Source organism: Nerophis lumbriciformis, linkage group LG03 (genome assembly GCF_033978685.3).
Source record: "Nerophis lumbriciformis linkage group LG03, RoL_Nlum_v2.1, whole genome shotgun sequence".
Classification (NCBI taxonomy): Eukaryota; Metazoa; Chordata; class Actinopteri; order Syngnathiformes; family Syngnathidae; genus Nerophis; species Nerophis lumbriciformis.
In genome coordinates, this window is record NC_084550.2 from 28749824 (window position 1) to 28765000 (window position 15177).

General features: G+C 38.9%; 1 protein-coding gene across 4 annotated transcripts in view; it reads left to right on the top strand.

Moving 5' to 3' along the window:
• Nucleotides 1–15177, top strand: part of depdc5 (DEP domain containing 5, GATOR1 subcomplex subunit) — a 68642-nt gene that overhangs the window by 48797 nt on the left and 4668 nt on the right. For 3 of the 4 annotated variants that reach the window (XM_061936437.2, XM_061936445.2, XM_061936452.2), the window contains 5 exons: nt 1307–1387; nt 1899–2031; nt 2557–2656; nt 8352–8594; nt 9968–10137. In XM_061936437.2, the coding sequence (XP_061792421.2) occupies nt 1307–1387; nt 1899–2031; nt 2557–2656; nt 8352–8594; nt 9968–10137 (727 nt within the window). Of the gene's footprint in view, nt 1–1306; nt 1388–1898; nt 2032–2556; nt 2662–8351; nt 8595–9967; nt 10138–15177 lie in introns of those variants that run through there. The other variant, XM_061936461.2, reaches the window with a different exon arrangement.

Consider the following 15177-nt stretch of genomic DNA (forward strand, 5'->3'; position numbering starts at 1 on the left):
TCCGTCAAAAAATCGGGATTTTTTTCCGTCAAAGTCTGGATTTTTTCTGTCAAAAAGTCTGGATTTGTTTCTGTCAAAAAATCTGGATTTTTTCCGTCAAAAAGTCTGGATTTCTTCTGACAAAAAGTCTGGATTTTTTCTGACAAAAACTCTGGATTTTTTCTGACAAAAACTCTGGATTGTTTTCTGTCGATAAATAGGAATTTTTTCGGGATTTTTTTCTGTCCAAAAATCGGGATTTTTCTGTACGAAAATCTGGGGGTTTTTTCTGTTAAAAAATCTGGATTTTTCCTGTCAAAAAATCTGGATTTTTCCTGTCAAAAAATCTGGATTTTTCCTGTCAAAAAATCTGGATTTTTCCTGTCAAAAAATCTGGATTTTTTTTCTGTCAAAAAATCTGGATTTTATTCTGTCAAAAAGTCTAGATTTTTTTCTGTCAATAAATGGGGATTTTTTTTCTGCCAAAAAGTCTGGATTTTTCCTGTCAAAAAGTCTGGAATTTTTTCCGTCAAAAAGTCTGGTTTTTTTCCGTCAAAAAGTCTGAAATTTTTTCCGTCAAAAAGTCTGGATTTTTTTCCGTCAAAAGTCTGGATTTTTTTCCGTCAAAAAGTCTGGAATTTGTTCCGTCAAAAAGTCTGGATTTTTTTTCGTCAAAAAATCAGAATTTTTTCCGTCAAAAAGTCGGGATGTTTTCCGTCCAAAATCCAGGATTTTTTTTCTGCCAAAAAGTCTGGATTTTGTCTGTCAAAAAGTCAGATTTTTTTCCGTCAAAAAGTCTGGATTTTTTTCGTCAAAAAATCGGAATTTTTTTCGTCAAAAAGTTGAGATTTTTCCGTCAAAAAGTCAGGATTTTTTCCGTCAAAAAGTCTTGATTTTTTGTTTATGTGGGGCATAGTTTACTTGCTCAAAACAGGAAGAGGGCGGGATATAATGCTTACAACACTTTAGAAAATTAGGGAAAATGAGTCACTTTCCAACACGTCAACTATGAGCCATTTCCCCACCACTGTGGCTCAGTAACAGTTCTTTATGTTGTTTGTTGGCAGTCTGCACTTTATTTATTGTCTGCAGTTGATGTTATTTGTTGTCTGCAGTTTAGTTATTGTCTGCAGTTTATTTGTTGTCTGCAGTTGATGTTATTTGTTGTCTGCAATTGATGTTATTTGTTGTCTGCAGTTTATTTGTTGTCTGCAGTTGATGTTATTTGTTGTCTGCAGTTGATGTTATTTGTTGTCTGCAGTTGATGTTATTTGTTGTCTGCAGTTGATGTTATTTGTATATATTTGTTTATATTATATGTGTTCAGTGGGCAGTCTGCAGTGGACGACCTGTCTCTGTCCTCCTCCTCAACAATGCTGGAGATCCTGCAGGCCATTAAACATCCCACGTAAGTCCCCTCGCTGACTCTCAAGTCAAATACTTCCATGCTTCACACTTTCATGGCAAACGTGTGGACAATGCTGAAGAAACAAGTCCATGTCAGAAAAGCAACACATTTAGCTGAACTGCAGCAATTTAGTGGTCAAGTGGTCAAGCAGAAGCTTGTGGATGGCTACCAAAAGCGCCTTATTGCAGGTAAACTTGCCAAGGGACATGTAAGCAAATATTAACATTGCTGTATGTATACTTTTGACCCAGCACAGTTTCAGTAGACCCATAATAAATTCATAAAAGAAGCAAACTTCATAAATGTTTTTTGTGACCAACAAGTATGTGCTCCAATCACTACATCACAAAAAAATAATAATGATTGTAAAGTCAAGACAGCCATGACATGATGTTCTTTACAAGTGTACGTACACCTTTGACCAGGACTGCATGTTTGTACAGTGGTGGGGATAAATAAATCCTAGTCTATGTGGTTAATGAGATGTTTCCTGTGTTCCATGCTGACATAGCACAGGTGTGCTGCTGCTGCCCGAGCAGAGAGGTCTGCCCCTCAACTGCTTCATAAGTGCAGAGGTCATCCACTGGCTGGTCACCAACGTTGAGGGTGTGGTCACACAGAACATGGCTGTGGATATCATGCAGGTAAGCCTCAACTGTCTTGATTGACATGTCATTTTTCCTTTGAAACGACAAACTGGTGTCGCTCATTGAGGTTATTGAGCTGGGGAAAGTAGTGTCTCGATTCTTCCGTATGCCTTGCATGTATGGAGGTATTGACAATAAATCATCTCCAAAGTCTTTGGATTACAGAAAATTCTAAATTGACTTTAAATGTTTCAAGATGGACTTTCAAAATGTCATCCAAACTTGGAATCACCAAGCCCCACATGATCCTACAACTGTGTCATTCATGGTGTGTTTCTAGAAATAACTTCACTACATCAGCTTTCTCACTCATTTTTGTTTTTGCAACACACATTTTCCCTTCTTGGAAAATGTTTCCCCAATGTATAGATCATCCCCTGTGATGGTAAGTATGGCTTTTATTTCTGCCATATCTTCATGATAAGTTAGTCTGTGTTTCCCACCAAGGTCTTCCTGGAGACATTGTCCTGAACAAGTACTTTAACTGTTTAATCATCTTTTTTTGCTCTTTTGTCATTCTAGAAAATGCTGGATGAAGGTTTGGTGGCCCATGCATCTGGAGATGCTATGCGGACCTTTGTTTATGGCTTCTACATATATAGGATCGTGGCAGAGAAGGATGGTAAATATACTCTGCTAAATCCGAGCCAATACCTTTTGTCTCAATTCTACCATTGAACCTAGAAGAGGTGTGAACGTTCCAATGCTGAAGTTGAAGTGAAATGCTGACAGAATGTAGTATGAATGTAAGAATAGTTTGAATGTTGGAGAGCTGACGCTGAACTGAAATGCTAACTTGGGAAAGTGTTAGTTTCAATGTCCAGGATGAGTGGAATGTGTTAAAGTTGGAATGGTTTGAATAGGTTGAAAAATGTGGGAATTGTGCAACTTGGAAAAATGTCCCATTCATTTCAATGGGAACTTCCTGGAAATTTGGGAAAAGCAGGATTTTGTGAAAATGATTAGGAGCATGAATGTCCTGAATGAGCTGAATTGGTGGGTGTTAGAATTGTTTAAATCGGGCAAGAAATATTGAAGTAGTAAATGGTATAAGGGAATTTCTGGAAAATCTGGAATTTTTTTGAACTTGGAAAAAGGGTAGTTTGAATTTCCAGAATGGTGAAATGTGTTGAAGGTGGAATGGTTTGAATGGGTTGAAGAATGTGGGGATTGTGGAAGTTTGAAAAATGGCCAATTCATTTCAATGTGAACTTCCTGGAAATTTTGGGAAAAGCAGGATTTTTTTGAAAATGCTTAGGAGCATGAATGTCCTGAATGAGCTGAATTGGTTGGTGTTGGAATTGTTGAAATCAGTCAAGAAATCTTGAATTAGTAACAGTTTTTAATTGAGAAATTCCTGGAATTTCGGGAAAACCTGGAATTGTTCTGGTCCCTTAACCAACTTGGTTTTTATCCTGAATATGAGCAGTGTTTTGATGGTGGAACGTTTGAAAAATGTGAAAGGAGTACCGGTAGTCTAATTTACGGGTGGAAATAGGTTACCAAAAAACGGGAATTCCTGGAAATGTGTCAAATGTGGAAAAATGGTAGTTTGAATGTCGAGGATGAGTTGAATGGTTTGAATGGGTTGAAGAATGTGAGAATTGTGGAAGTTTGAAAAATGGCCAATTCATTTTGAATGGGGAAAATGCACCAAAAAAAGGAATTATGGGAAATTTGGGAATTTTTTTTAGAATTGTTGAAGTAGAGCACACAATTCCTGAACAGGCTGAATATTTTGAAGTTGGAAGTTTGTATCAGATGAAAAATGTGGGAATTGTGGAACTTTGAAGAATGTCCCATTCATTTCAATGGGAATTTCAGAAAAAATTTGGAATTTCGGGAAAAGCAGGAATCTTTTTGAAAATGTTAAATGACTTGAATGGTCTGAATGAGTTGAAATGGTTGGTGTTGAAATTTTTCAAATCTAGCGAGAAATGTTGAAGTAGTAACATGTTGAATTGAGAAATGGTATTACGGAATTCCTGGAATTTCGGTAAAACCGGGAATTTTTCCAGTTCAAAAACAACTTTATTTTTTGTCCTGATTAAGAGGAATGTTTTGACGGTGGAGCGGTTGAAATGCGTTGAAAAATGTGGGAGGAGTAGTCGCCAGAAAAAAGGATGGAACTAGGGCTTTGGAAAAGCAGGAATTCTGGTAAATCCTGGAATTTTTTAAAACTTGGAATAAGGGTAGTTTGAATTTCCAGAATGGTGGAATGTGTTTGAGGTGGATTGGGTTGAATAGGTTGAAGAATGTGGAAATGGTGGAAGTTTGAAAAATGGCCAATTCATTTTGAATGGGGAAAATGCAAAAAAAAAAAAAGGAATTATGGGAAATCTGGGATTTTTTTTTTTAGAATAGTTGAAGTAGAGCACACAATTCCAGAACAGGCTGAACATTTTGAAAATGGAACAGTTTGAATCAGATGAAAAATGTGGAAGTTGTGGAACTTTGAAGAATGTTCCATTCATTCCAATGGGAATTTCACCAAAATTTGGGAATTTCGGGAAAAGTGGGAATTTTTTGGAAAATGGTAAAAAAAAACTTGAATGGTCAGAATGAGTTGAAATGGTTGGTGTGGAAATTTTTCAAATCTGTCGAGAAATGTTAAAGAAGTGACGTGTTTAATTGAGAAATTGTATTACGGAATTCCTGGAATTTCGGTAAAACCGGGAATTTTTCCAGTTCAAAAAAACAACTTCGGTTTTTGTCCTGATTAAGAGGAATGTTTTGATGGTGGAACGGTTGAAGTGGGTTGAAAAATGTGGGAGGAGTCGTCACCAGAAAAAAGGGTGGAAATAGGACTTTGGAAACGCAGGAATTCTGGAAAATCCTGGAATTTTTTTGAACTTGGAAAAAGGGAAGTTTGAATTTCCAGAATGGTGGAATGTGTTGAAGGTGGAATGGTTTGAATAGGTTGAAAAATGTGGGAATTGTGGAAGTTTGAAAAATGGCCAATTCATTTTGAATGGGAAAATGCACACAAAAAAAGTAATTATGGAAAATCTGGGAATTTTTTTTTAGAATTGTTGAAGTACAGCACACAATTCCAGAACAGGCTGAATATTTTGAAGTTGGAACAATTTGAATCAGATGAAAAATTTGGAAGTTGTGGAACTTTGAAGAATGTCCCATTCATTTCAATGGGAATTTCCCGAAAATGTGGGACTTTCGGTAAAGGCGGGAATTTTTTTTTTAAATGGTAAAAAACTTGAATCGTCAGAATGAGTTGAAATGGTTGGTGTGGAAATTTTTCAAATCTGTCGAGAAATGTTAAAGAAGTGACATGTTTAATTGAGAAATGGTATTACGGAATTCCTGGAATTTCGGTAAAACCGGGAATTTTTCCAGTTAAAAAAACAACTTAGTTTTTTTGTCCTGATTAAGAGAAATGTTTTGATGGTGGAACGGTTGAAGTGGGTTGAAAAATGTGGGAGGAGTCATCACCAGAAAAAAGGGTGGAAATAGGACTTTGGAAACGCAGGAATTCTGGAAAATCCTGGAATTTTTTTGAACTTGGAAAAAGGGAAGTTTGAATTTCCAGAATGGTGGAATGTGTTGAAGGTGGAATGGTTTGAATAGGTTGGAAAATGTGGGAATTGTGGAAGTTTGAAAAATGGCCAATTCATTTTGAATGGGGAAAATCCATCCATCCATCCATCTTCTTCCGCTTATCCGAGGTCGGGTCGCGGGGGCAGCAGCCTAAGCAGGGAAGCCCAGACTTCCCTCTCCCCAGCCACTTTGTCCAGCTCTTCCTGTGGGACCCCGAGGCGTTCCCAGGCCAGCCGGGAGACATAGTCTTCCCAACGTGTCCTGGGTCTTCCCCACGGCCTCCTTCCGGTCGGACGTGCCCTAAACACCTCCCTAGGGAGGCGTTCGGGTGGCATCCTGACCAGATGCCCGAACCACCTCATCTGGCTCCTCTCGATGTGGAGGAGCAGCGGCTTTACTTTGAGCTCCTCCCGGATGGCAGAGCTTCTCACCCTATCTCTAAGGGAGAGCCCCGCCACCCGGCGGAGGAAACTCATTTCGGCCGCTTGTACCCGTGATCTTGTCCTTTCGGTCATAACCCAAAGCTCATGACCATAGGTGAGGATGGGAACGTAGATCGACCGGTAAATTGAGAGCTTTGCCTTCCGGCTCAGCTCCTTTTTCACCACAACTGACCGATACAGCGTCCACATTACTGAAGACGCCGCACCGATCCGCCTGTCGATCTCACGATTCACTCTTCCCTCACTCGTGAACAAGACTCCGAGGTACTTGAACTCCTCCACTTGGGGCAAGATCTCCTCCTCAACCCGGAGATGGCACTCCACCCTTTTCCAGGCGAGAACCATGGACTCGGACTTGGAGGTGCTGATTCTCATCCCAGTCGCTTCACACTCAGCTGTGAACCGATCCAGTGAGAGCTGAAGATCCTGGCCAGATGAAGCCATCAGGACCACGTCATCTGCAAAAAGCAGAGACCTAATCCTGCAGCCACCAAACCAGATCCCCTCAACGCCTTGACTGCGCCTACAAATTCTGTCCATAAAAGTTATGAACAGAATCGGTGACAAAGGGCAGCCTTGGCGGAGTCCAACCCTCACTGGAAACGTGTCCGACATACTACCGGCAATGCGGACCAAGCTCTGGCACTGATCATACAGGGAGCGGACTGCCACAATCAGACAGTCCGATACCCCATACTCTCTGAGCACTCCCCACAGGACTTCCCGAGGGACACGGTCGAATGCCTTCTCCAAGTCCACAAAACACATGTAGACTGGTTGGGCAAACTCCCATGCACCCTCAAGGACCCTGCCGAGAGTATAGAGCTGGTCCACAGTTCCACGACCAGGACGAAAACCATTTTGAATGGGGAAAATGCAAAAAAAAAAGGAATTATGGGAAATCTGGGATTTTTTTTTTTTTAAATAGTTGAAGTAGAGCACACAATTCCAGAACAGGCTGAACATTTTGAAAATGGAACAGTTTGAATCAGATGAAAAATGTGGAAGTTGTGGAACTTTAAAGAATGTTCCGGAAAAGCGGGAATTTTTTGGAAAATGGTAAAAAAAAAACTTGAATGGTCACAATGAGTTGAAATGGTTGGTGTTGAAATTTTTCAAATCTGTCGAGAAATGTTGAAGTAGTGACATGTTGAATTGAGAAATGGTATTACGGAATTGCTGGAATTTCGGTAAAACCGGGAATTTTTCCATTTCAAAAAAACAACTTCGGTTTTTGTCCTGATTAAGAGGAATGTTTTGACGGTGGAACGGTTGAAGTGGGTTGAAAAATGTGGGAGGCGTCGTCGGCAGGAAAAAGGGTGCAAATAGGGCTTTGGAAAAGCAGGAATTCTGGAAAATCCTGCAATTTTTTTGAATTTGGAAAAAGTAGTTTGAATTTTCTGGATGATGGATTGTGTTGAAGGTGGAATGGTTGGAATAGGGTGAAGAATGTGGGATTGGTGGAAGTTTGAAAAATGGCCAATGCACAAAAAAAAAGTAATTATGGGAAATCTGTGAATTCTTTTTAGAATTGTTGAAGTAGAGCACACCATTCCAGAACAGGCTGAATATTTTGAAGTTGGAACTGTTTGAATCAGATGAATAATGTGGAAGTTGTGGAACTTTGAAGAATGTCCCATTCATTCCAATGGGAATTTCCCAAAAATTGGGAATTTCGGGAAAAGCGGGAATTTATTTGAAAATGGTAAAAAAAAACTTGAATGGTCAGAATGAGTTGAAATGGTTGGTGTTGGATGTCTTCAAATCGGTGGAGAAATGTTGAAGTAGTAACATGTTGAATTGAGAAATGGTATTACGGAATTCCTGGAATTTCGGTAAAACCGGGAATTTTTCCGGTTCAAAAAACAACTTTGTTTGAAAAATGTGGAAGGAGTAGTCGCCAGAAAAAAGGGTGGAATTCTGGAAAATCCTGGAATGTTTTTGAACTTGGAAAAAGGAAAGTTTGAATTTCCAGGATGGTGGAATGTGGGTGTAATGGTTTGAATAGGTTGAAGAATGTGGGAATTGTGGAAGTTTGAAAAATGGCCAATTCATTTTGAATGGGGAAAAATGTCCCGTAAAACCTGGAATTCTGGGTAATCTGGGAATGTGTTGAGTGAAAGCCCGCGATTCCAGAATAAGATGAACAGTTTGAAGTTGGAACGCTTTGAATCAGGTGAAAAATGTGGAAGGTAGAGCCAAAATGTGGAGAATAATAATAATAAGTTGAATAATAATAATAAATAGATGAATGTTGGTGTAGAAAAGCATTTATGAGTGAATGTTTGGAACATTCACACAATTTCCTTTCTCTTCCAGCAGGTCAAACCTCCCAGCCAGCACCAAGTGTGCCTTGTGGCTGGTCCACTGCAGCCCTGGAGGATTTTGCCCTCTTCCAGAGGAAATGGTTTGAGGTGGCCTTTGTGTTGGAGGAGCAGCAGTCATGTGACCTGCCGGCCTTCTTACTGCCCTGGTTGCCAAGCCGGCCCGCTTCCTACGCCAGCAGACACAGCTCCTTCAGTCGCAGCTTTGGAGGACGCAGCCAGTCTGCTGCACTGCTAGGTACTTCCTGACACTTCATCTGTTGTGTTGTTGTGAACGACATCATGGATGTAACATCAATGTACAAACAATCATACACACACAACACGTCATCTGTTGTGTTGTTGTGAACAACATCATGGATGTAACATCAATGTACAAACAATCATACACACACACAACACATGTCATCTGTTGTGTTGTTGTGAACGACATCATGGATGTAACATCAATGTACAAACAATCATACACACACAACACATGTCATCTGTTGTGTTGTTGTGAACGACATCATGGATGTAACATCAATGTACAAACAATCATACACACACAACACATCTCATCTGTTGTGTTGTTGTGAACGACATCATGGATGTAACATCAATGTACAAACAATCATACACACACAACACATGTCATCTGTTGTGTTGTTGTGAACGACATCATGGATGTAACATCAATGTACAAACAATCATTTACACACACAACACATGTCATCTGTTGTGTTGTGAACGACATCATGGATGTAACATCAATGTACAAACAATCATACACACACAACACATGTCATCTGTTGTGTTGTTGTGAACGACATCATGGATGTAACATCAATGTACAAACAATCATACACACACAACACATCTCATCTGTTGTGTTGTTGTGAACGACATCATGGATGTAACATCAATGTACAAACAATCATACACACACAACACATGTCATCTGTTGTGTTGTTGTGAACGACATCATGGATGTAACATCAATGTACAAACAATGATACACACACAACACATGTCATCTGTTGTGTTGTGAACGACATCATGGATGTAACATCAATGTACAAACAATCATACACACACAACACATGTCATCTGTTGTGTTGTTGTGAACGACATCATGGATGTAACATCAATGTACAAACAATCATTTACACACACAACACATGTCATCTGTTGTGTTGTTGTGAACAACATCATGGATGTAACATCAATGTACAAACAATCATACACACACAACACATGTCATCCGTTGTGTTGTTGTGAACAACATCATGGATGTAACATCAATGTACAAACAATCATACACACACACAACACGTCATATGTTTTTTTGTTGTGAACTACATCATGGATGTAACATCAATGTACAAACAATCATACACACACACAACACATGTCATCTGTTGTGTTGTTGTGAACTACATCATGGATGTAACATCAATGTACAAACAATCATACACACGCACAACACATGTCATCTGTTGTGTTGTTGTGAACGACATCATGGATGTAACATCAATGTACACACAATCATACACACACAACACATGTCATCTGTTGTGTTGTTGTGAACGACATCATCAGAATGCTTTCTTCTACCTCCTGTGTGTCCAGCTGCCACAGTGCCGGAGCAGAAGACGGTCACAGTGGACGTGGACGCCAACAACCGCAGGGGTCGCACTGAGTGGTGCACGTGTTACTACAACGGCAACTTCTCCACCAACACCGCCTTTGAGATCAAACTCCACTGGATGGCTGTGACTGCAGCTGTCCTCTTTGAGATGGTAAGTACTCCTGCTCACATGTCCCTCGGCAAGTTTACCTGCAATAAGGCGCTTTTGGTAGCCATCCACAAACTTCTGCTTCAATTTTTGACCACTAAATTGCTGCAGTTCAGCTAAATGGACTTGTTTCTTCAGCATTGTCCACACCTTTAAGTCAGGACTTTGGGAAGGCCATTCTAAAACCGTCATGATCCATGGTCCGGATCATGTTTTTGTTATGTTCTGTTAGTTTTGGACTCTCTTATGCTGCAGTTTAGCTAAATGGACTTGTTTCTTCAGCATTGTCCACACCTTTAAGTCAGGACTTTGGGAAGGCCATTCTAAAACCGTCATGATCCATGGTCCGGATCATGTTTTTGTTATGTTCTGTTAGTTTTGGACTCTCTTAGTTCCTGTTTGACACCTGAGTTTGTTTTCGTTACCATGGCTACTTATGATTTTCACCTGCCTCTGGTGTTCGGGACGCACACCTGCTTCTAATCAGAGGACTATTTAAGCCTGCTTTTGCCAGTCAGTAGTCTGTGGCGTCATTATTGGTTTCATGCCACAGTTTTGTGTTTATTTTATGCCATAGTTAATGCTGGTTGTTTCATGCCACAGTTTCGTGTTTGTTTCATGTCTATAGTTTCATGTCCTAAGTTTTTGCCTTAGCTTTCACGTGCGACAGGCACGCTTGCCTTCGTGTTGTTTTCTGTTTTGTATCTCGTTGATTGTTTCTTAAAATTAAATAATGTTCCTACCTGCAAGTCCTGTCCGGAGTCGTCCGTTTGCCTTCCTGGGAGAACGACCCCGCAGTAAGCGACAACCCTGTCGTGACAAAAACCTTCATTCTAGCCTGATTTAGCCATTCCTTTACCACTTTTGAGGTGTGTTTGGGGTCATTGTCCTGTTGGAACACCCAACTGTGCCCAAGACCCAACCTCCGGGCTGATGATTTTAGCTTGTCCTGAAGAATTTGGAGCTAATCCTCCTTTTTCATTGTCCCATTTAAAGCAGCAGTTCCATTGGCAGCAAAACAGGCCCAGAGCATAATACTACCACCACCATGCTTGACGGTAGGGATGGTGTTCCTGGAATTAAAGGCCTCACCTTTTCTTGTGGCCAAACAGCTCCATTTTTGTTTCATCTGACCACATGTGATGTCAGATGTAACAAAAATGGAGCTGTTTGGCCACAATACCCAGCAATATGTTTGGAGGAGAAAAGGTGAGGCCTTTAATCCCAGGAAGACCGTGGAAATGCTTGGATTAATTGAGTTTTCATGTAAAAAGGATTATAAAACAAGAGGTTTACAGTAGATCCAAGAAATGGCCATTCTTAAAGGGAGTCAATGGGGGGACAAAAGGGTCCCTGGGAACTCCGATGTATACTCAATAACTCGTGATTCTCATTTGTAACCATTCTTTATCGATTTAAAAAAGAAAAGTGTTTTTTTGTTTGTTTTTCTTGTTTTTTTCAATCTGTCTTGTCCAGCCACTCAGACAAATCATATAGTAGATGTAGATGATCTATATCCACTGTACACATTTGCTTTAGAAAAGAGGAGAAAAGGTGAGGCCTTTAATCCCAGGAACACCATGCCTACCGTCAAGCATGGTGGTGGTAGTATTATGCTCTGGGCCTGTTTTGCTGCCAATGGAACTGCTGCTTTAAATGGGACAATGAAAAAGGAGGATTAGCTCCAAATTGTTCAGGACAAGCTTAAAATCATCAGGAAATGTCAACACAAGCGTGGAAAAACACTCAAATCAATGTGAATAAAATTGTAAAATCAAATTAAAAACTTAATGACCTCTTAAAATGAAAGTGTAAAAAATAAGGAATATGTAAGAAATGCTTGATAAAGTGTAAGAAAAATAGTGAAAAATGTAAACAAAGAGACACCTGAGAAGACTATTTTCTGCAGGTTTAGTGGCAGCTGTGCTCTAAAGGTGGGAACGAGCGCCTTGCATCATTTACAGACCTCATTGGTCTGACTAAGGTCCCTTTTTAAAAAAAGAAAAAAGTGGGACTTGTCTTGTTTTATCCACAATTTCTTCATTTTGACTTCCATCTTCAAGAATCACCTGCCAGACAACAAGATGGTGCAACCAAACTTGATAGTTGACACTGTTAACTGTTGGCGTTACACTCCCGCCGAACCGCTTCTTCCGACGAAGAAGAAGGGGAAAAAAAAAATCGAATGTTATATTCGAAGACATTTTTTATTGATATCGATTCCGTTTCTATGGAGCCCCTAAAGAGACATGGGGAAAAAAATTGTTTATAATTTTTTATAATTTTTTTTAGTTTCTCTTGCGCACGAGATACATGTCTAAAAATAAATAAATAAATAAATAAACTTTTATTTTTATTTTTATAAAAATAAATTATCTCGTGCGCACGAGATACATGTCTAAAAAAAATAAATAAACTTTTATTTTTATTTTTATAAAAATAAATTATCTCGTGCGCACGAGATACATGTCTAAATAAAAATAAATAAACTTTTATTTTTATTTTTATAAAAATAAACTATCTCGTGCGCACGAGATACATGTCTAAAAAAATAAATAAATAAATAAACTTTTATTTTTATTTTTATAAAAATAAACTATCTCGTGCGCACAAGATACATGTCTAAAAAAAAAAGTCATTTTTTTAATTTATTTTTTTATAATTTTATAAAAAGTTTCTCGTGCGCACGAGATACATGTCTTTAAAAAAAATAAAAAATAAATAAAACATTATAAAAAAATGTTTTCCCCCCATGTCCCTTTAGGGCCTCCGTACGTTTCCATTGCATTATATGTTGATATCGTTTTATTGCCCAGCCCTAAATGATTGACCTTTTCATTCATAGATTCTCACTGTCTGATGACAACTTAGTAAGTCATGCCACCCGCTTTTTGGGAGCAGAGTGTATCAATCACTACTTTTTATTTTATTTGGAGTCTACACTCATCTTGTAAAAACATTCTTCTTAAACAATTAGCTCAGTTGACAAAGTGGTGACCCTCGCCCCGTCCTTGTTTGTGAACGACTGAAGCTGCTTTTATACCCAATCATGGCACCCACCTGTTCCCAATTAGCCTGTTCACGGCGGTATAGCTCGGTTGGTAGAGTGGCCGTGCCAGCAACTTGAGGGTTCCAGGTTCGATCCCCGCTTCTGCCATGCTAGTCACTGCCGTTGTGTCCTTGGGCAAGACACTTTACCCACCTGCTCCCAGTGCCACCCACACTGGTTTAAATGGAACTTAGGTATTGGGTTTCACTATGTAAAGCACTTTGAGTCACTAGAGAAAAGCGCTATATAAATATAATTCACTTCACTTCACTTCACTCACCTGTGGGATGTTCCAAATAAGTGTTTGATGAGCATTCCTCAACTTCCTCACTCTTTTTTGCCACTTGTGCCAGCTTTTTTTAAACATGTTACAGGCATCAAATTCCAAATGAGCTAATATTTGCAAAAAATAACAAAGTTTCTCATTGTGAACATGAAATATCTTGTCTTTGCAGTCTATTCAATTGAATATAAGTTGAAAAGGATTTGTTGTATTCTCTTTTTATTTAGCATTTACACAACGTGACAACTTCACTGTTTTTGGGGTTTGTAATATTAGAAACTGATTTAGAGCCGGCCAATAGAATGTCCAACAATTTACAAAAAAGATAACAAAAATACCAATTTGGCCCCAAATAGCCATTCATACACACAAAAAGGCACACACGTACAAAAGCAGGACCTTCTTTTGGTATAGCTGAGATAATTGCCTCCCTCCAACTAAGTGGCGTTTGTGCCTTTTTTAAGACCCAATTCAATGTGGGGAGCAAAACAGCTATTAATTAGGGACCGAGTCCCTTTGGGACAGAGGACCCTATTGAATTTCTAGCATTTTATTATTATACCGCCGCCTCTTTGAGCTGTATTTTCACCCCCTTAACATGCTTCAAAACTCACCAAATTGGACACACACATCAGGACTGGCGAAAATTGCGATTTAATCAAAAAACCAAACCCCAAAACTCAAAATTGCGCTCTAGCGCCCCCAGGAAGAAAACACAGACAAAACTGCCTCTGACTCCCAGTAGGAATGTCGTAGAGACATGAAACAAAAACCTCTATGTAGGTCTCACTTAGACCTAGATTTCATACACTGACAACCCCCAGCAAAAATCAACAGGAAGTTTGCAATTCCCCATTCAAAACAAAAGTTGAGTAAAAACAGTCATCTTTTTTCAAACATTATCTCCTCTGAGCGCGTTTGTCATGTCGGCTTCAAACTAGCACAGGAGAGAGATTAAACCCTTCTGATTAAAAGTTGATGAAAGAGTTTTAATTACTGCTCCGGTTTGGATTTTATGAGCCCTCAAAGTCGGTCCCGTCCATCGCTGCTTGCAGCTTTAATTCTTTTTTAAATTCCTTATACCACTCTGCCGCGTAACCGTCTGATCCTGGCGATTTACTTAATTTAAGCCTACTAATTGCAACTTTTAATTCATTTTCAGTTATATCTGCAGATATTGTTTGGTTTAGTTTTTCATCTAAAATAGGAAGCTGTCAACTTGGGTTATGCTCCTACTAGAGACCTCAGAGTATAAAGTTTTATAAAAAATGTTCGAAGGCTTCCTGAATTTCGTTTGGTTTAGTGTTTATCTCTTTTGTTCTTGGATCCCTGATTTTATGAATTGTGTTTTCCGCTATCTTTTTTTTTTTAGTTTCCAGGCCAATATTTGCATAGACTTAGAACCACTTTCATAGTGTCTCTGTTTCAAAAACATTCGATTATTTTTTTTTTTTTTCTTGTGTGGCCAAACTGTTACTTTCATTCCTAGTATTTCTTATTTCCCTTAAATGTATCCTGTGCCAAATCTAGTTTGTTTTCTTTCTAATTTTTTTAGTTTGTTTTTTAAGTCATTTGATTTTGAATTCTCATTTTTTTTTCTTAAATTAAGATATTGCTATAAGTTTCCCTCCTAAAACAGCCTTGACATGCTGGATGTCAATAAAAAAATAAAAACATAATGACAGACCACCTAAAAAATAAATTAAAAAAA